We start from the raw sequence: 20881 nt of genomic DNA, 5'->3' as shown, positions 1-20881 counted from the left end.
GCTTTACTGTTTATGAAGCACTCTTGTCTATATCTCATTTATTTTTTTTAAAACAACTTGGAGGCAGGTATAGTACTCCCATGTTATAAATGAGGAAACAGAAGCCCAGAAATCTTAAGTAACTTGCCCAAGCTACACAGCAGGTAAACTATAAAGCAAGGGTTGACGCTCAGACCCCCAGATTCCAAGCTGAGTGTTTCAGACCCATCGCTTACACAGCACACGAGCACAGAGGCAGCGGCAGCAGCAGACACACATGGGCCCCGTCCTGAGGGCACCCTTTAATTCTGACAGTAACGCCATCAGGCAGATCCTGCTGTATCTCCATTTCATACATGAGGACACCAAGGCTCCCAGGGATTATTATTTTTATTTTTTAAAACTTTTATTGAATTTGTTACAGTAGTGCTTCTGTTTCATGTTTTGGTTTTTTGGCCACGGGGCATGAGGGATTTTAACTTCCTGACCTGGGGTTGAACCTGTACGCTCGCTGCATTGGGAGGTGAACTCTTAACCACTGGACTGTCAGGGAAGTCCCCTCTCAGGGAATCACTGAGTCACTTGCCCAAGAGTTTTAAAGCTGGTGAGCACTATAGCTGGGAGGTGAATCCAGATGGTCTAAATCCTAAACCTGAGCTTCTATCAACCATGTGATACTGAGAAATTCTCCAGAAAGTAAAAGTTTAAATTTGTTTAGCTTGCGTTTCCCAGACTTGTTTGATCTGAATGGTCTGAAAAAGAAAATGGATAATCCTCAAATAATTTCTATTGACTTTGGCAAATATTGTTCTTGGAGATCTTAAAGTGTTCGGAGAGTTACTTCTTATTTACCCAAAGAATGAAGGCCTGATGGACAGAAGTAAGGTACTAATGAAGCGTCAAGTCCCTGACTAGGACAGATAAAGAAGCGTCTCCTCCCTAGGATTTCCTGCACAGTGTGGTTAGCTGCCGCTACAGATCCCTCTCAACTGCCTGGGGTCCCTTTACTTAGGCTGACTTTTAAAAGTGCTCGAGTTACTTTGAGAAGACCTATTACTGGAGGGCGAGGTGACAGGAAAAGCTACCAGATGAATAATGAGTAAGATTAGTGTTGGAATATATATCAGCTATGAGGCAACTACCCAGCAGGGGGTGGATAATCAGCAAATTAAAGCTGACAGTCTGATTTACTGCATATTTCTTTCCATTTCCATTGCAACTATAAGCTGCTGGAGGGCAAGAAACAGGCTATCCCTTTTCATGGGGTCCCAAGTGTCAGGACAGTGCTCAGTCTCTGCGGTGCTAAGTGAAGACCTGCTGGCCTCTGACACTAAGCACACACTGATTCAGCCCCGGGGTCCTGTGTGACTCGGGAAGCCTCCATCCTAGGCAGCTCCCTCACACTCCCCTCCATCCGCCTGCAGGAGCCCTTCCTGGAGCTAAGCCTGCGGTCACTCACCACTAAGCCACCAGTCTCCTGCTGGATCTTCAGCTGTAACTGAGTGACTCGCCGCCGGGCGCCTTCGATCTGCTCTTCCAGCAGGCTGGCGGGGTTCCGGCTATACACCTCACAGATACGCTGGGGGTGGGGTGGGCGGGGGGCGAGGAGGACAAGGAGGAGGGGAAAAGGCAGAGGAGCGGTTAGTAGAGAATGGACGACTCACCAGTGGGGAGAGTAGGCAGTTATCCCGAAACAAAGGGGAGAGAAAGGAGATTGCTGCCTCTGAGGAGGTGTGTGTCATTTCACCATCATGCAGGAGCAAGAAGAGGTACATGTGGTGAGAAGAGACCACAGGAGGCAATGGCAGAGAAGACAGGACACAAAGGCCGCTCCTGACCTGACCTGCTCTTAAGGCCCACATGCTAAATGAGGTCTTCCTTGACTGCAACTCAAGAGGCAGGTATTTAAGTGACTGGCCAGACCAGCACACACAGAAAACGCTAAGGAGGAGACATACACACAGCGAGAACCACAGGAGTTGAGACGAAGAAGCATGGACCAAGGAAGCCAGCACCCCTGTCCCCCAGCCCTGAAGCTGGGAACCACTGACACTTCTCTAGCATCCTTTTAGCACACAGCTTGGGCTTTGCAGTCAGGGAGGCCTGCCTCTGAACGCTGGCACCTCTGCTCACTAGCTGTGTAGACCTGGGCAAGCTTGACTACGTCCTCATAGATCAAATGGAGACGTGGTACCTGCCTCTGGGGATGGATGGAGGCTATGAATGAGATTATGTATGTACAGTGCTGAGCAGAAGGCCCGGCGCCTAACTACTTGACTGAATGCACGGCAGCTATTATTATTTTACTACAATAGGAAATGCTCAGTGAAGCTGGTGGGTTAAATAGTTACACAGACATTGGGTGCACATTTTCTCCATACTCATCTGGAAGCTCCCCGCGACCCCTCATACTTACTGTTTCATCTTCTCCATGCCTCTCAAGCCCTCAGCCCTCCTCTTAGTCTCTGCAGATAATATCATCTGGTAAGAATGTTCCCAACTTCACTCCATTTCAAAGCATCCGCAGCTACCCTTACCCTTTGCCCTAGAAGAGAAACTCCGGCTAATCCCTGTACAGGGTTAGGGCCTCCAACAGCCTCGGGCTCCTCTTGGGCATCATTTACATATCCTCAAAGTTTCCTCATTCTAATGGCTCCTTCCCTTCACCCTAGAAAAAAGCTCAAGCTTCCTGTCCTAAAATGAAACAGACTACTACACCAAAACCTTCCATCAACTCTGATTAGTCTTCAAGCCACCGCCTCCTTCTCTTCTCCTTCCTTTCACAGCCAACAAGCTTCCAAGCAGGAGTCTCTATGTAGAGCCCAGGCTTCTTAGTCTTCTAGTCGCCCACCAGCATACACAGTTTAGCTCCTCCCATTACCATGCTCTTCTGAAATCCATGGCTTCTTCTTAGTCCTCATCTCTCCAGAGCTCTTTAAATACCCACCTCCTCAACCTGCTGCCCCCTTCTGACTTCTCATCTTGACACTGACTTGGGTCGCACCCCTCCCCGCAGCTGTAGCTTTACCCCTGCCTCCTCTCTTAAATCTAGGTGAGCCTTCAGCTCTGCAAACCTCTACAGAGAGCTGACACATGCCAGGCCCTGTGCCAGCTGTGGAGGAGGAATATGCCAACGTAGGCATGGTCCTGGCCTTCAGGAACTCAGTCCAATAGAGGAGGACAAACAAATAATTAAAATACAAATACAGCAGCAACTGTTTAGAGGTTGATGCAGTGTGTCACAGAAGCACAGAAGCTCTGAAATTCCACCCTCAGCTCTCTCATCTTCTCTGTCCTTGGTGATATCATCTAGTTCCCAATTTCAACTGCCACCTGTATGCTGAGGCTACCCAGATCTCTATCAATATTTCAAAATCCAATCTTTTCTTCTGAGGTTCATCCTTGTTATCTCCCTGTGCCTGGAGGATGGTCTTTTCACCTGAACCTCCCATGGCTGCTTTAAACTCAGTCCATCCAAAGCTGACCGCCATTTCTTTCCCCTAAATCCTTCTCCTCGCCTCTGTCTCACTCCATCAATGGCGTCACCATCTATCCAGGCACCCAAACTTGGGGCTGTCTTTTCTTTCTTCTCCTTTACTTTTCCTTCTAGTTGATAAATTTCTTATGTACTGTAACAGCCTCCGAGAAGGTCTCCTTATGCGTCAATCCACTTACTACACTTTTCTAAAGAACACTGCTTTGAAGATATAATCACTCCACTACTCAAACCCTTGGATCAATTCCCACTGCTTTCAGAATAAACTTCAAGTTCATCATGTTACTGAAGGCCCAAAGCACTTTCCAGAGTGAAACAGACTGAGCCCAACTGAAATGTCGTCTCATGAACCTTCTCTGATCATTGTATAATTAATTATTCCTTCTTTCTATAATTTAAATAACATAAAAATTATTATCGACATATAAATCTCATAAATTCACCATTTTAAAGTATATAATTCAGTGATTTTTAGTATATGCACAGAGCTGTACAAACATCTCCACTATCTAATTCCAGAACACTTCCTTCAACCCTACAAGAAAGCAGTCACTCCCAGTTTCTCCCTTCCTCCATCTCCTGGCAACCACTAATTTATTTTCTGTTTTTATGGATTTACCTCTTCTGGACTTGCACATAAAATGGAATCATACAATATGTGGCCTTTGGTGTCTGGCTTCTCTCACTTGGTACGTTTTCAGGATTCTTCCGTATCAAAGCATGCATCAGTCCCTCACTCTTTTATATGGCTGAATAATATCCCATTTTATGGAGAGAACGTATTTTGTTCATCTACACATCAGTTAATGAGAATCTGGGTGGTTTCCACCTTTTGGCTATTATGCAATTAATAAATGTTATTATGAATGTTCACATAAGAGGTTCTATGCCTTGAACTCTCTTGCGTATACACTTAGGTTCATGGAGTTGACAGATCATATTTCTGTTTAACATTTTGAAGAATTGGCTGCACCATTTTTGCATTTTCACATTAACAGTGGGAGTAGAGAAGGATAGTGAATACGTAGACAAAATATAAACAAACATTTCTCCAATTTCTCCGCATTTTCACCAACAGCTGTTATTTTGGCTCTGGACATCCAAGTGGGTGTGCAGTGGTATCTCAAAGCATTGGTTGGCCTCTTTCTAATGACTAACAATACTGAGCATCTTTTCATGTGTTTACTGGCCATTTGTATGTCTTCTTTATTGGACTGTCTATTCAAATTCTTAGCTAACTTTTAAACTGGGTTGATTTTTAAGTATCTATTATATATTCAGGTACTAGACCTATATGTTCATGGCAAATAGATGGGGAAACAGTGGAAACAGTGGCAGACTTTATTTTTTTGAGCTCTAAAATCACTGCAGCCATGAAATTAAAAGACGCTTACTCCTTGGAAGGGAAGTTACGACCAACCTAGACAGCATATTAAAAAGCAGAGACATTACTTTGCCAGCAAAGGTTCATCTAGTCAAGGCTATGGTTTTTCCAGTGGTCACGTATGGATGTGAGAGTTGGACTATAAAGAAAGCTGAGCGCTGAAGAGTTGATGCTTTTGAACTGTGGTGTTGGAGAAGACTCTTGAGAGTCCCTTGGACTGTAAGGAGATCCAACCAGTCCATCCTAAAGGAGATCAGTCCTGAGTGTTCATTGGAAGGACTGATGTTAAAGCTGAAACGCCAACACTTTGGCCACCTGATACAAAGAACTGACTCGTCTGAAAAGACCCTGATGCTGGGAAAGATTGAAGGTGGGAGGAAAAGGGGACGACAGAGGATGAGATGGTTGGATGGCATCAGTGACTCAGTGGACGTGAATCTGGGTAAACTCCAGGATTTGGTGATGGACAGGGAGGCCTGGCGTGCTGCAGTCCATGGGGTCGCAAAGAGTTGGACACGACTGAGCAACTGAACTGAAATGAACTGAGACCTATATGAGCTGCAAATATTTCCTCCTATTCTGTGGTTGTCTTTTTACTTTCTTGATGGTGTCCTTTGATGCACAAAAGCTTTTAATTTTGATGAAGTCTGATTTATCTTTTCTTTTTTTTTTTTTGGTTATTTATGCTTTTGGTGCCACAGGGAGGAAACCACTATCTAGTCCAAGCGGTTTATCAAGGAATACATACCCATGTTTTCTACTAAGAGTTTTATAGTTCTTAAAAATAGTTTTAACTCTTATATTTAAGTCTTTGATCCATTTTGACTTAAATTTTATTACTGTGTTTAAATTTATTTACTGTGTGAAGAAAGATTCCAAACTCATTCTTTGCACAGATATCCTGCTGTCCCAGAACCATTTGTTGAAAAGACTGTTCTTTCTTCACTGAACTATCTTGACACTTTTAAAAAAACCAACTGACCACAGATGTCTGGGTTAACCTCTGGACTCTGAATTCTATTTCACTGATTTACAGGCCTATCTTTATATCAGTACCACACCGTCTTGATTACTCTATGACATTAGTATCAGCACTTATTATACTGCAGTGCAACTCTTCCTTCACCCATCCATTGATATTCTACTAGATTATAAACTCCTTAAAGGAAAGGTTCATCTCTCACTTATCTTTATAACCACTGCAACCTTCGTCCCTAGCACCTGTCCCCAGCTCCACTGCGGCACACACAGTATCTAGCACACAGCAGGAACTTAATGTTTGTTAAGTAAATGAGTATATTTTCATGTCTTGGTGCCTTGGAGCTATGCTGTCCATTCTCAGCATTCTCTTCCCCATCTCTTTTGCTTACTGAAGCCCTACTCTTCAAGGCCCAGCTGAAATACAATCTTCTCAGTGAAGTTTCCCTTACATCTCCCATTATTAATTAATAATAATAATCTGCTCTCTTTCCTGTCCCTCCCACTCTCTTTCCTGCTGTAATATGAATTTTCCCCATGAGATTGTAAACCTGTTGAGGGCAAGAACTTTCTCATCTTTTAGGAATTAAAGCAATGGTTTATACACAGTGGGCACAACAGAACTGAAATGAGGGGCCAGGAGCTCGCTGTAAGCCACAGCTATTACTGGAATCTGGTCGTTTCCTTCCAGCCAAATTAAACTTCTTGTTCTCCCTGCACATCATTGCCCAGGCCTGGAAATCTCTCTGCATCAGTCAAATTCTGCTTTAACAAATTCCACTGGCCTGTGACAATTCTTTAGAGGTCCTGAGGTTTGACAGTAAGGTTTTCCTGTGATAGCATATGGCCTGCAGATTAAGTTGTACGCTTTGGTAGATTGCTTTGATAAAGTATTATCTCATGAAGGCAATGGCCAGTCTACCCTCAACAGTCACCTTACCTGTAATTCCTTTTCCTCCTGTCTCAGCATATTCCTAAGGATCTGGGTGGCATGTTTTTGAAATTCGGGATCCTAAGAGTGGAAAACATGACAGTGGTGAGAGTTGGGGCCCAATCAGTAGCTTTATTCTCCTCCTCCAGGTGAGTCCCAGGCAAGGAAAGCTATGACGCGACAGCCTGGGTGGTAAGAATGTTTTGTATAACACTTACTAACTCACTGGAGCTCAATAAACATAAGATCTTATTTTGATTTCACTCCTAACTTCCTAGAAACCCTGACTATAATCACATCTGGTATCAAATTGCTCTCTAAAGTCTTCCAGGACTTGCAGGTTAGTCTTCTTTCCAATCGGAAAATCCTGTTCCCTATTACTCTCTGCCTCTAGTCCTTTTTTAACTCCTCACACAGGTTATCCTGGTCCTTGGGTTCTCCCCCTACTAGTCTTGCTCTTTCCTGACTCTCTCCCCTATAGACTGGGCTCCATATTTCATTCCTCCAGGCCTTCTTTTTCCCCAGGAAGCCTCTCCTTTACTCCTTGACTTATTCCACACCTTTGCAACAGTGACTGTTAACAGTCTTTATAGACTCCTCTGACCATGCCTGGAGGTGTGCACCCTTGCTCTGATGGAGAGGAACACTCTCGAAGGGCCTCCTTAGAGTCCTGCACACACACAGGAAACACACTGCATGCTGCTGCCTGATAAACAGCATATGCACTTACATGGAAATAGGACACTACGGCTTGAAACGCCCTTTTAATGTAGTTCTCATTTTGTTCCACTTTTTTGATGGCCTTTATATAGTTCTTTTTCTTGTCTCTTGCTACTGGCATGCCATTCAATTTAACCTGGTTCCATTCCAATGGGCAGCTCTTCAAAGGGACACCAGAATGAGGAGAGAAGCAGGGGGACTATTACCTGCAGAGGTCTGGGTCCTGTGATGCGCTGTGGAGGTGGCAGAGGTGGAGGAGGTGGCGGTGGGGGGACCACCGGGGTGACTCGGGGAGCTCCTGCTGGGGCTGGGTCCTGCTGGGGCCCAGAGACACCAACGGATGAAGGCGAAGAGCCCAGGAGGGTGAGAGCAACATAGGCCCCAGCTGGAGGAAGACAAACAGAGGGCTGCTCAAGTGGTGCTGTTTGCAACAGCAGACACTCAGGCACAAAGGAGGCAGTTCTCCCCTCGCCTTCCATTAAGTTTGTAATTCTGCAGGTAAAGTTCTCCTCACGGTTAATGCCCCACCTGTTCTCTAATTCCTGTCCTTCCATCCTGCACCAGCACAAGGCTCCTTTCCTTCCCTTTCCTCAGGCAGAGGCCTCAACCAAAACCCCACCCACAACTACTTGGGAGCTGCCTGCTCAGTCCCTTGTTTCCCAGGACTGGGAGAGGGGAGTGAGTGGTATTTGAGTGAGACCTGGTCTTAGTAGAACATGATCTAAAAGGTAGTGCAAAGATGGGTAGAAAAATAAACGTGTCGGATGAGATATTAATAGCGTCTCCACCTGAAATGACAGGAGGGAACCGTGGCAGTCTATGACGATCAGGCCAAGATTAAAGACTTTAGCCACCTCCCGCGTCTACAGAGGAACCCTGCTGGGTCAACAGGCCTGCTTCCCCCTGTGCCCCCCGTGCATCTGCTCCCCGACTTTCTTTCATTGTCACCTCTTTCCAACTCACATTTGATGAGCTTCACCACCTCCAGGTGTGAGCTATTGGTCACCATGGTGCCATTCACCTGTTGGGGGACAAATGACGTGAATGAGTAATGGCAGTGGAAGACTAGGGGATCGTTTTCCTAGGTCAAAGCCACTTCTTTAGGGAGCCGTTTATCAGGGCTCTTTAGTATAGTAAAACTTGTTATAGATCTTAGTCACAGTCAAGAAGGGCCTACAATACGGAACCCAGCTGTCTTAGTCCCCACTCTCTGTCATGGTATACTACTCATTCTCACGGTACCAGCCTCCTGGTCAGTGGCTGATGACAGGTGCTATGAAAATGCAAGTGTACAGGACAGGCCAAGGAAGTGACCCTGCACTCCCCTTCCCCGCCGGCAGTGGGGGGGGCATCGCCCAGGGAGGGAACTTCACTCACTTTGATGATCCGGTCACCTTCTTTCACACCGGCTTTCATGGCTGCACCTCCTGTGAGGAAGCAGAAGGCCTGGTCAGTGGAGACCCACTACCTTTCCAGAGGTCACTGAGTCTCCACCCATGAACCTGCCAGATCACCTTCCCCCTCAAATCTCTTTTCACCTCTGTTAAGTATTTCACGTGCTGGTACGTATCCTATTCTGCTCCAGTGCCACAACTACCTTTGAGCTGGACTGGACTGTCCGAGGTCCCATCTCCTGTTCTTTTCGCCACCTGGCTCAGAAGCAGACTTCTCTGAGCGCCAGGCCACACTGGCGGAAAAGCACGGCTGGACTCCGGGGAGAGCAATGTGTGCTTTATTTGAATGTGTCTGGATATGTTCCAAGGTCAAATAAGAGTTTATTTCTATTATCCAGTGGGAAGAACAAGTTTACTGTATTAAATAACTGTTGAAGTAATTATTAAGAGGAATATGAGAAAAGAATTGTAACAAGAGTTTTCAAATCCTGGTCCCTAAGCCCTGAGAGGTTCATAAAAGACATTGTGGGTATTCCTAGCATTAAGGAAGATAATGATCACTGCTTTATTTTCTGTTAAAAAATGGTTCTGCAGCCACAGCGGTTCTGACCACCATGTATAGTCGTCCCTGGGTAGCCACTGGGGATTAATTCTAGGACCTCCTGCACATGCTCAGTGCCTTACTTAAAACGGCATAGTACAATACCTTCCGGGTTCACATTTGATTGAACTAACTGCAGATGGAAATTTTGAGCCACAGTTGGTTGAATCTAGGGATGTAGAATTCTCAGATTCGAAACTCACGGATATGGAGGGCAAAATGTAGTTTTAAATGAGTTAAGTAGTACTCAGAAAGCACAGGAAACACTTATGCTTCATGAGAAGCATAAAAACTATGATTTTTGTAAATTTACCCCGATGATCATTAAATCCGTAAGTGGCATTCGTCTGATCAAAACAAAACCCCCGCAAAGCGCATCTACATGCTTCCAGTCCAGAAAGAGAAATTACAGTGACGACTGCATTCCAATTTGCTTTTCAGCACTGGGACCCAGACTGCCTGATCCAAAGTGTGCTATTTGTGGGGAAGTACTAGCTTGAAAACTCTCTTTCACACTGTCATCTAGAAATTAAAGGTGGAGGGGAAGAGTGATTTTGCCTGAATGCATGAAACACTAATAACTTAGTGATTAAAAAAAATTTAAACTTTCCAGAGTAAAGGAATTAGAGAAGAAGTTATAGACTTCAGTAAGCATGAGAATCACCAGAAGAATTTGTCAGAAAGCATATTCCTTGGCCCCCTTGTCAGAGGGTGATCCAGTGCTTCGGGACTTGGGCCCTGGAATGAGGATTTCAATCATCCTAAGGGCCTAGGTGATTCTGATGGAGCAGAGCACAGACTGCACTTGGAGAAACAGTGACCTGAGAAGCCTACAATCTGGAAAAGATAATAACAACTGCGTTGTTACTCTTGTGATTTCGATGCCAATCCAAATGAGGTCTCTTCCTCTCTCCTGCCCAAAATACACATTCATACACATATTTTCCAAAACTCATATTTCACTGCAAGCCATCCTTTTGTTCTTTCCTCTCTGAGTCTGACTCTGCTCAGGCCTAAGAGGGGGGTAAAAATTGGAGGAGCCCTGAACTCATAATTCACTGGAGGGGATCCTCATACATTCTGTATCAAAGAGATCACAGAGGCAAAGTACAAGTTACTGGCAGTCCCACTCGCTCTCTCACCCGAGTCCAGGAACCTCGAGAGAATACGGAAGCAAAGAAGAAGTTTCTTTTCAGAGTTCTACCCTAGGATATGAAAAGCAAACCTCCCCCTGATAAAAGTTAACTCCCAAACATAAGGAGTGCTAATTATTTATATCCTCGTATGGCCCACATACCTCATTTTGGTCATGAATTTGAAATTCTCTTTTCACCTTTCACATAAATAAATTCCAAATATTTTTTCCAAAGTTAAGTAAAGCACATATCCTTTCCATTTTGCACTCTACTTAGTAGGAAAGTGCTGGCCAGTTACCTACCCCTTTCCTTGTACTCTTCTTCCTGCCTGGGATGTACCATGCTGCCAGGCCCAATCCCATTTGCTACAATGAGGTTCACTCTTTTTAGAGATATTTGCCTCATATTCTTCGCCACTCCCATCTCCTTCCTGCTCATAGTTTTCAATCTGGGTCACTTAACAACAGTGATTCTACCACCGGACATTACAGAGCTCTGAAATACCTGAAGCTTTTCCATACACAACTGATTTGCTTACAATGTCCTCCCACTCTCTACTCTCTTCCCACCAAACTCCCATCTCGTAAACGTGTTCTCTATGGCCATCTTTCAAACTACTCCTGAAATCCGATTTTCTTCTAAGAAGGCTCCCCAAACTAATGAGAAGGGAGATACTATGCTTCGAACAAACTAGCTCAACACAACCTTCCAAGTACCCCTTCTTCTTGTGTACTGTCCAACATACATCTTTCAGTCATTTATTACTTAGTGTGACATCTGGAACAGAGTGCCTGCCTCAACTGAGAAGGCTGCAGCACAGTAACCATCTGTGCTTGGAGCGAGGTCATGTGAAGGCGGGAAGAAGAAAGTAGGTCTTTGATTTCTCCATGGCATCTTCCAACCTGGGACAAGGAGCTCCCCTGGAGGGCAGTCAGGCACCTGCCTGATGACCTGAGGGCTATTTTGCCTTTTTCACAATTCCAACAGGGAAATCAAGCCCAGAGTGTGAGCCCTAGAAATGCTTAGTATTGTAGAGGCTTCCCCAGATGCGTCCAGGGAAGCAATTCTAGAATGAACCATGCATGCCACAGGACACCCAGGCCTCTAGTAAAGCACATGCAAGTTCTCCAAGTCCTAAGGCACTGTCACATCCACGGTGACTTTCTAAGAACTGTCCACTGCTGGCGAGGGGGACACAACACTCACCAGGCCGCACAGACTGCACCAGAACGACGCGGTCCCCGCTGACTGTGAAGCCGAAGCCATGCTGGTCCTTTTGGATGATGACGCAGCGCTGAACAAGACCTGGCAGGAGGGGCGAAGGACAAGGGGCTTCAGCTGGCCTGTCACTGGGAAGTCAGGGCACACGAGCCAGGGCCAAACAAGCAGAGCCCTAGTGCGGTTCTCCCTCCAGAAAGCCTTTCCGGATTCCCTAGACAGCCTGTCCAAACACACTCTTGCAATGCAAGCCTTTCTCAGCAATCGACAAAACCCTGTCGCCTACTCTGTATTCTACACAAGAAATTCCCTTCTTGAGGTGTGGAGGTGTTTGTCTCTCTTGTGTACGTTTCTCTTTTTAGGCTTGTTTGAGTGGGACTGGACAAAAAAGGGGCCTGGCCAACGCCAGGCTGAAGACTAGTGTCTCAGAGAAGCAACCCCGGGACCGAAGCCTAAGTGACCCTGGAAGTTTTCCATTAAATCACGTTCAGTGAATACAGAAGGTGGGTCACCAGTGTGCGTTGCCTCTGCAGAGATGGATAACTCATGGGGGCAACTGAGGGCTGGCCTGTGCCAAAATGCAGGGAAGGATAAACGACTAGAGAAAACCCTTTCTGCCACAATCACACACAGGACGTAGGGAAAAAGAAAGCCAGGCTGTAACTGCCCGCAGACTCCATCCCTGTGGGCACGTATGAGATCCTGTGCACTGTGGGCGTGTATTAGATACTGTTTTCTGTAATGGAGAAAGCACGAGCTCCAGTTGCTACAACCCCACTGGTTTCAGGTCCTGGTTTTGTCTCTTACAAGTTTGCACACTTGGAAAATTTTTTAACCACTCTGTGTCTCAGCTCCCTCATCTGTAAAAGAGGGATAATAAAATCTACTTTCTACCACTGATAAAAGGACTGAATAAGACAATCGGTAAAAACACATAACACAATGCCTCGTGCACATCATGAGCTCAATATAAAGGCTAAGTCGTCTTGTATCTAGGGTATGCAGATCTGTCTGTCTGGGTGAACACCTCTGTGCCTATGTGTTGATGCCCTGAGAAGGTTACCTGTTGTCTCAGATGTGTCAGAGGGCTGGCGGTGGTGAGAAGGGGACTTGCGTTCAGGTGCTGAATCTCCCAAAGACAGGCTACTTAACCTGGAGAAAGAGTAAGAAAAGCACATCAATGAACTGGGCAGGGAGGGACCACCCTCGTAGCAGAAGGAAGCTCTGTCGACAGGGGCCCTGAGTCTTGGGTAACAAGAGACTGACCCTCTCACTCTGTACCCCGCTCCATCTGGTGGGAGACTGGCCACGTCTGCACCACAGGCAATACCACCTATCTGGAATGCTAGGTGGGCAGAGCAGATATGATCTCTTTAATACCCAGCAAGGCGTCAAGGGAAATAGCCCTGCCTGGAGTCAGGAGACAAAGAGACAACAGCAAGAACAGGGCGTGCACAGACACACGCGTGGTGGGTCTTACCAGGCTGCAATGGGGCTGATGGAACAGAACGGACGCGGCGGAGAAAATGAATGCGAGAAAAAGACAGGAAAAAACAAACAGCTAGTTAGTTTTAGGCAATGATTTGCGAGGAAGAGGAGACTGCAAGCCAAGGATGGGAGGGTCAAAAACACACACAGGCCTGCAGGGCACAGCTGAGGACGGAAGGGGCGGGAGCAGAGACACTCGCCCTCACTCTAGCTTTGGCTCCTCATCCCTCTCCAAAACAAGTGTCTCTAGGAGGATGACCAGGCCTTTAGCTGGGTAACTGGCAACTTCACCTGTTGGATAACTGGCAATTTGAACCCTTTTCTAGAAAGGCGGAGTAGAATGGTCATCACCCAAGCTTCTGAGATTCCATTTATTTTGTGTGTACCACAGAGAACAGAAATCGGGTCTGTTTGATGGTATATTCCAATCCCATTTCTACAGCCAGCTTAGGGCATCCTGCTTAGAAACTATTACAGCCCTAAAATCTCAAAGTACCAGGGGTCACCAAACCAGATCTAATAACAGGGCCTTGCAGGAAAAGGAGAAGCTCAGATCTTTACTATGCCTCTCCTTTTTAGAAAAGTGTCTGAGCTGCCAGTTCCTAATCAATAGTTGCTGCCCCTCCAGAGGGCGTCTCCTAGCCATATCCAGCAAATGACTATGTAAAAGGGTCTTCACGGAGGCCCTTGTGCGGAGGCAAAACAGTGCAAAGAATCTAAGTGTTCGCGGCAGGTGACTGGTTAAATAAACTGCAGGATATCAATATAATGACACAGCCTTCAGTCTATCAAAGAATGAGGGTTCTCTTTATATATGACAAGGAATGGTCTTCAAGAAACATTGTTGATTGAAAAAACATGATGCAGAATTATGTAGATGGTAGGAGAGAAGAAAATGATTTGCTTATATGTTTGTTTACATCTATATATAATACATGCAAAATCTCTCTGGAAGGGTACAAAAGAAACGTATATCCCTGGCTGCCGCTGAGGGAGAAAACTGCCAGGGAAAGGGATGGAGTTGGACTCTTTCGATTATCTTCTCATTTGTTACCGTTTAAACTCTAAGTCATGTGAAAGTATTAACTATTCAACTAATACATACAATACAAGTACGTAACTTTTACATATAAAAGGGGGTGGTTCCTCCCCCCTCACCCTGGCACCCCACTTACCTGGACAGGTGAGACTGCTTTTTACTGGCTGATCTTTGGATCAGAGACAGAAGGACATCAAGGAAGAAGAAAAGCGTGGGGCCCAGGAGAGAGTGACGCAGGAAAAGAGGAAGAAAGGAAAACAAAACAAGACATAAACCAGACAAGACACTGGAGACAGTTGGTTCAAAAGAAAAACCACTAGCAAGCTAAGAAGAACCCAGGGGTGGAAGCTGGCCACAGTACAGTAGATCCAGCTTACTGAACTGCAGATTTGCCTGCACCCTGTTGCTGATTGAAACCTTTCAGAGTTTCACCACTGCACCTGGGAGAAAGGTCACAGATGCAGCAGTGAACAGGGAGTGCTAGTTAGGCAGCCCCTCCACCGTCTCCGCAGCTCCCAGTGCCTATCCTAACTGCAGTGGGAACACCCAGTGCGACCGCTTGTTCGTCTGTCTCTGGGCAGTAAGGTCCATCAGGTCACGGCGGTCTTGTCGGTCAGCACTCCCCACGCCTGGCACGGCAAGCGCGCCGTCCTGTTTGGTCCCCACTCTCCCGTTCTCTCACTTGCCGTGGTTTCTGGCTCCTGCGCCTCATGTCATGTGTGGCACACACTGCTCCTTCCTCCTCGATGTTCCTTCTGCTCTACTCCCCATTACTATACCTGTCAACCAGACAAGAAGGCAAACTTCCAGAAGCTACAACTTCTGGCTGTCTTCAAATTATTCTACTCTATCATGCCCCGCCCTGACCTCCACCTCCTCATCCAAGGTAAAGATTCAACTTAGCTTATCATTAAGTAAATGTCCTAGAATCTATGAATGATGGCTAAACTTACTGTGGTAATCGTTTTATTTAATTGTGGCTGCGTGGAGGGGTGGTCTTAGTTGCTGCATGGGGGATCTAGTTCCTGACCAGGGTTGAACCCAGGCCCCCTGAATTTGGAGCATGGAGTCTTAGCCACTAGACCACCAGGGAAGATCCCTGTGGTAATTATTTTGCAATACGTGGGTGTCAAGTCCTTATGCTGTCCATCTTAAAATTAGGTAGTGCTATATATCAATTAGATCTCAATAAAATGGGGGAGAGAAAGTCTTAGAATCCAAACCTCTGTTATTTAATACAATAGCCACTAGCCACACAGATATGTAAATTTAAAACAAAATTTACAGTTCAGTTTCTCAGTTGTACTTCAGCTGGTGGCTACCTTATAGAATAGTGCAGAATAAAACAGTTCCTTCGCTGAAGAAAGTTCTGTTGGACAGTGCTGCTTTAGATACTGCGCTGGCGCTAGGGGTACAAAAGTGAGTGAGACGCAGTCGCTTGCAGGTAATGGATGAGGCAGACATACGGAACTTCAGTGCAAACGCTGAGGGGCAGAGCTACTTCCCGCAGCAGTGAGGGATTCGCAGAATAAACTTTTAAAGGTCTTTTCTTCCAGCTGCTCGTCTGCTGTCTTCGGCCAGATCCATCACATCCCACCACTGGGTTACCCAGAACGGGCCTGAACTCCTCCCTGCTCACTACCTCAGGAGAAAACCCATCCCATCCTAGGACAGCTTGGGCTTCCTCCTTGCCTGGTTCTGCTCGGCTCTGTGAGAGACTGGTTTCCTATGCCCACATTAAAGCTTAGAAGGAACGGTCTGGTAATTTAACCTGGTTTGGTTTTGCATTTGGGCTGGGTTGTGAACTGTTCAACATAACTAAGGGCACTCTAGGCCAAGGTTTATGCACCTGGCTGTAAAGGACTGTTGGGGCAAAGACAAGGATCATTTCAGCAGCCATGGAAAGTTCCTCTCAAAAAAAAAGAGTCACTGCATAGGGCGGAGACAGCGGAGGACGAGGGGGATTACAACATAATTGTAACAGGTGCAGGGTTTTTTCCTCCTCTTTTAGAGCTTAAAGGAAGAATTAGAATTAGAGGAGGAAGAAATGTTTATATCAGCAGATCAAGACTATCATGCAGGTTCCCCCCTTTCTGATGACATTCCCATTAAACTTTAGCAGCAGAGATCAGACTCCAATCAGCCTAAATCCGATGGGAACATAGGAAGCCCAGGAAAGCAGAGAAGTTCCCCCAAATCTGTGGCCCTTTAAATGGCATCACTGAGACAGATCTTCTGATCCAACTTCTCATTAAGCCCCATATTTGTCCAGTCAGTTACAGCGACTGTTAAGACCTTTTACATTTTCCCAGAATTGCTCCTTCCTTTTCATTATCATTGCTATCCGTCACTTTAAGACATATGTCCATTGCCTCAAATTACTAAAAAAAAAAAAAAAAAAGAAGAAGAATAAGAAGGAAAAAACAGCTCTTGTTTTCATTCTCCAGTTCCTCCAGTATTCTACCACAATGGACTAACTTTCCCAAACACTATTTTTTTGGGTCCCCTCAGATCAAGAACCTAGGATTTCCCTTATTACTCTCTATATGATCAGATATGTGTGTCACCTACTATTAAAGGCTTTTCATCAAGTGGATCCAAGCACCCTTTCAAATTCACTCTTATTGTTCACTTTGTCCTGCCTCCATTGGATCTTAGAAGATGCTGCACTCATTCTTGCCTCTGCTGTATCATGGCCTCCATCCCTTCTCTTCACTTCTACCTTTTCAAGGCTCTGGTCAAATGGCCCTGATTCTGTGAAGCCTTCCCTGGCCACTGAAGCTCGCATTTGTTTTACCCCAATATTTTCTGGGAAGAATCTCAAACTTATATATTAAAGTTAAATGAGCAGCATGATGAATACTTACGTACCCTTCATCTAGGTTCACCAATCAACATTTGTCACACTTGCTTTATCTTTTTATGATTATACACTTTTTCCCATTTGAGAGTTGCAGATGTTATGACATTTTACCCCTAACTATGTCAGCATATATCCCCTTGGACCCCTAAAATTCTATATAACCACACTGCCAACAGCACACCCAGTGAGTTTAACTTTGATATAATATTATCTCGTATATAGCCTGTATTCAAATTTCCCTAATTCTTTCATTAATCACCTATGCAGTACAGTTGTTCCCAACTGCCTCAATACAGGATCCAGTCATAGATCTTAGAACTGCATTTATTCATAGCTTTTAGATTCATTTAATCTAGAATATCACACCCTTCCCCCCACCCCAACCTACTTTTCTTGGTCTCTCCTAACACCAACATACAGAAGAGTTCCAGCTGGTTGCCTTATTGAATGACCTGCAATAGATTTGTCTGTCTCTTTAGGATTAGGTTCAAATTAAACATTTTAAAAGAGTGTTAGATAACTGATGTGACACAGCTCACCCATTTCTGGTGAGGATAGGTTTGATGACTTAGGTAAGCTGGTGCTCCTAAGATTTCTCACTGGTAAATCTACATTTTCCCACTTAAATTGGTGGGAAATGGGTGGAGTGCTATTCTGAGACTGTACGACCATCCTGTTGTCCAACAGCTTCCCACAAAACAGCTTTATTACCCACTGATGCTCCCTGGGGACTGCCTGATGCCTCAGTGGGCAAAGAACCTGCCTGCCAACGCAGGGGACACAGGAGACTCGGGTTTGATTCTCGGGTTGGGAAGGTTCCCTGGAGGAGGGCATGGCAACTCACTCCAGTGTATCTTGCCTGAAGAATACCATGGACAGAGGAGCCTGGCGGGCGACAGTCCAAAAGGTCCCCGCCTGAGCCACTTAATGCACTGGTGGCTGCAGAACGGCACTCTGCGAAGCCTGTCGTCCGTCCACAGCTATTAGCCCGCAATCTTGTAAAGAAGGTCGTTTTATCCCTTTTCTGAAACAGTGCTATGAACTCACGAATTTTTTCCCTCCAATGCAAATACATTATAATCCATTACTGCTTTTTTAAAAATGTTAAAGCTGTCTCAATTTGGCTGGTGGGAGCTTCTACAAGCTCCTGTGTCCCTTAAAGTGTCACCATCTGCCTTATTTTCTGGCACAAAAAACAACAACAACAAAAACACTTCAGGCTCACCTTGTATGTTCTCTATGTCAGACTCGGACTCAAACATTTTTTTACGGAGCCCTGGTTCCTCTTAGTAGGAAATGTGTGTAGAAACAAGCCTGGGTGTGAGGTGCTCATTGTTGTGAAACTGCCACTGCTTCCCAGCCCGTTCAATGGACAGAGCCAGGACACATTAAGAAATTATGGGTTTACAAGGAAATCTTGTTTGACTCCAACATTACAGGGTTCTTTCTCCTCTTCCCCAATTCCATATTTTATCTTTCTTTTCCCACAGTGAGAACCTGGTTCACAAACAACAGTAATATATTTATTATAATATAATCATCTGCTCTACTCCATTTACACATCAAAGATTGTTTCCAGAGTTACTATCCCAGTAACACCAGTAACAGCAAACTAGGTAGAGGTTAGACTTTCCTTGCAACTCTTTTTCTCCTTAGGACCTACAAGACCTTCTAGAACTAATACCCAAAAAAGATGTCCTTTTCATTATAGGGGACTGGAATGCAAAAGTAGGAAGTCAAAAAACACCTGGAGTAACAGGCAAATTTGGCCTTGGAATATGGAATGAAGCAGGGCAAAGACTAATAGAGTTTTGCCAAGAAAATGCACTGGTCATAGCAAACCAACAACACAAGAGAAGACTCTACACATAGACATTTCCAGATGGTCAACACTGAAATCAGACTGATTATATTCTTTGCAGCCAAAGATGGAGAAGCTCTATACAGTCGGCAAAAACAAGACCAGGAGCTGACTGTGGCTCAGACCATAAACTCCTTATTACCAAATTCAGAGTTAAATTGAAGAAAGTAGGGAAAAGCACTAGACCATTCAGGTATGACCTAAATCAAATCCCTTATGATTATAGACTGGAAGTGAGAAATAGATTTAAGGGACTAGATCTGATAGATAGAGTGCCTGATGAACTATGGAATGAGGTTTGTGACATTGTACAGGAGACAGGGATCAAGACCATCCCCATGGAAAAGAAATGCAAAAAAGAAAAACGGCTGTCTGGGGAGGCCTTACAAATAGCTGTGAAAAGAAGAGAATCAAAAAGCAAAGGAGAAAAGGAACGATTTAAGCATCTGAATGCAGAGTTCCAAAGAATAGCAAGGAGAGATAAGAAAGGCTTCCTCAGCGATCAATGCAAAGAAATAGAGGAAAACAACAGAATGGGAAAGACTAGAGATCTCTTCAAGAAAATTAGAGATACCAAGGGGACATTTCATGCAAAGATGGGCTCGATAAAGGACAGAAATGGTATGGACCTAACAGAAGCAGAAGATATTAAGAAGAGGTGGCAAGAATACGCAGAAGAACTGTACAAAAAAGATCTTCACAACCCACATAATCACGATGATATGATCACTCATCTACAGCCAGACATCCTGGAACGTGAAGTCAAGTGGGCCTTAGAAAGCATCACTATGAACAAAGCTAGTGGAGGTGATGGAATTCCAGTTGAGCTATTTCAAATCCTGAAAGATGATGCTGTGAAAGTGCTGCACTCAATATGCCAGCAAATTTGGCAAACTCAGCAGTGGCCACAGGACTGGAAAAGGGCAGTTTTCATTCTAATCCCAAAGAAAGGCAATGCCAAAGAATGCTCAAACTACCGCACAATTGCACTCATCTCACACGCTAGTAAAGTAATGCTCAAAATTCTCCAAAGGCTTCAGCAATATGTGAACCATGAACTTCCTGATGTTCAAGCTGGTTTTAGAAAAGGCAGAGGAACCAGAGATCAAATTGCCAACATCCGCTGGATCATGCAAAAAGCAAGAGAGTTCCACAAAAACATCTATTTCTGCTTTATTGACTATGCCAAAGCCTTTGTGTGGATCACAATAAACTGTGGAAAATTCTGAAAGAGATGGGAATACCAGACCACCTGACCTGCCTCTTGAGAAACCTGTATGCAGGTCAGGAAGCAACAGTTAGAACTGGACATGGAACAACAGACTGGTTCCAAATAGGAAAAGGAGTATGTCAAGGCTGTATATTATCACCCTGCTTGTTTAACATATGCAGAGTACATCATGAGAAACGCTGGACTAGAAGAAACTCAAGCTGGAATCAAGATTGCTGGGAAAAATATCAATAACCTCAGATATACAGATGACACCACCCTTATGGCAGAAAGTGAAAAGGAACTCAAAAGCCTCTTGATGAAAGTGAAAGTGGAGAGTGAAAAAGTTGGCTTAAAGCTCAACATTCAGAAAACGAAGATCATGGCATCTGGTCTCATCACTTCATGGGAAATAGATGGGGAAACAGTGGAAACAGTGTCCAACTTTACTTTTTTGGGCTCCAAAATCACTGCCGATGGTGACTGCAGCCATGAAATTAAGACACTTACTCCTTGGAAGGAAAGTTATGTCCAACCTAGATAGCATATTCAAAAGCAGAGACATTACTTTGCCAACAAAGGT

The 20881-nt window shown here is 44.9% G+C and overlaps 1 protein-coding gene across 8 annotated transcripts in view; it reads right to left on the bottom strand.

The window, feature by feature from the left end:
* The window catches only part of ARHGEF11 (Rho guanine nucleotide exchange factor 11), a 118064-nt gene that overhangs the window by 34455 nt on the left and 62728 nt on the right, over window positions 1–20881 (bottom strand). For 5 of the 8 annotated variants that reach the window (XM_055583914.1, XM_055583920.1, XM_055583917.1 and 2 more), the window contains exons 2-9: window positions 14501–14533; window positions 12901–12989; window positions 11826–11924; window positions 8866–8915; window positions 8452–8509; window positions 7695–7873; window positions 6778–6849; window positions 1439–1558 (exon numbers count right to left, since the gene is read on the bottom strand). In XM_055583914.1, coding sequence (XP_055439889.1) covers window positions 1439–1558; window positions 6778–6849; window positions 7695–7873; window positions 8452–8509; window positions 8866–8915; window positions 11826–11924; window positions 12901–12989; window positions 14501–14533 — 700 coding nt within the window. The remainder of the gene's footprint in view (window positions 1–1438; window positions 1559–6777; window positions 6850–7694; window positions 7874–8451; window positions 8510–8865; window positions 8916–11825; window positions 11925–12900; window positions 12990–14500; window positions 14534–20881) is intronic. The other 3 variants (XM_055583921.1, XM_055583922.1, XM_055583919.1) reach the window with 2 other exon arrangements.

Source organism: Bubalus kerabau, chromosome 6 (genome assembly GCF_029407905.1).
Source record: "Bubalus kerabau isolate K-KA32 ecotype Philippines breed swamp buffalo chromosome 6, PCC_UOA_SB_1v2, whole genome shotgun sequence".
Lineage (NCBI taxonomy): Eukaryota > Metazoa > Chordata > Mammalia > Artiodactyla > Bovidae > Bubalus > Bubalus kerabau.
Note: the sequence above shows the minus strand (reverse complement) of the source record. Positions and strands in the feature narration are given on the sequence as shown.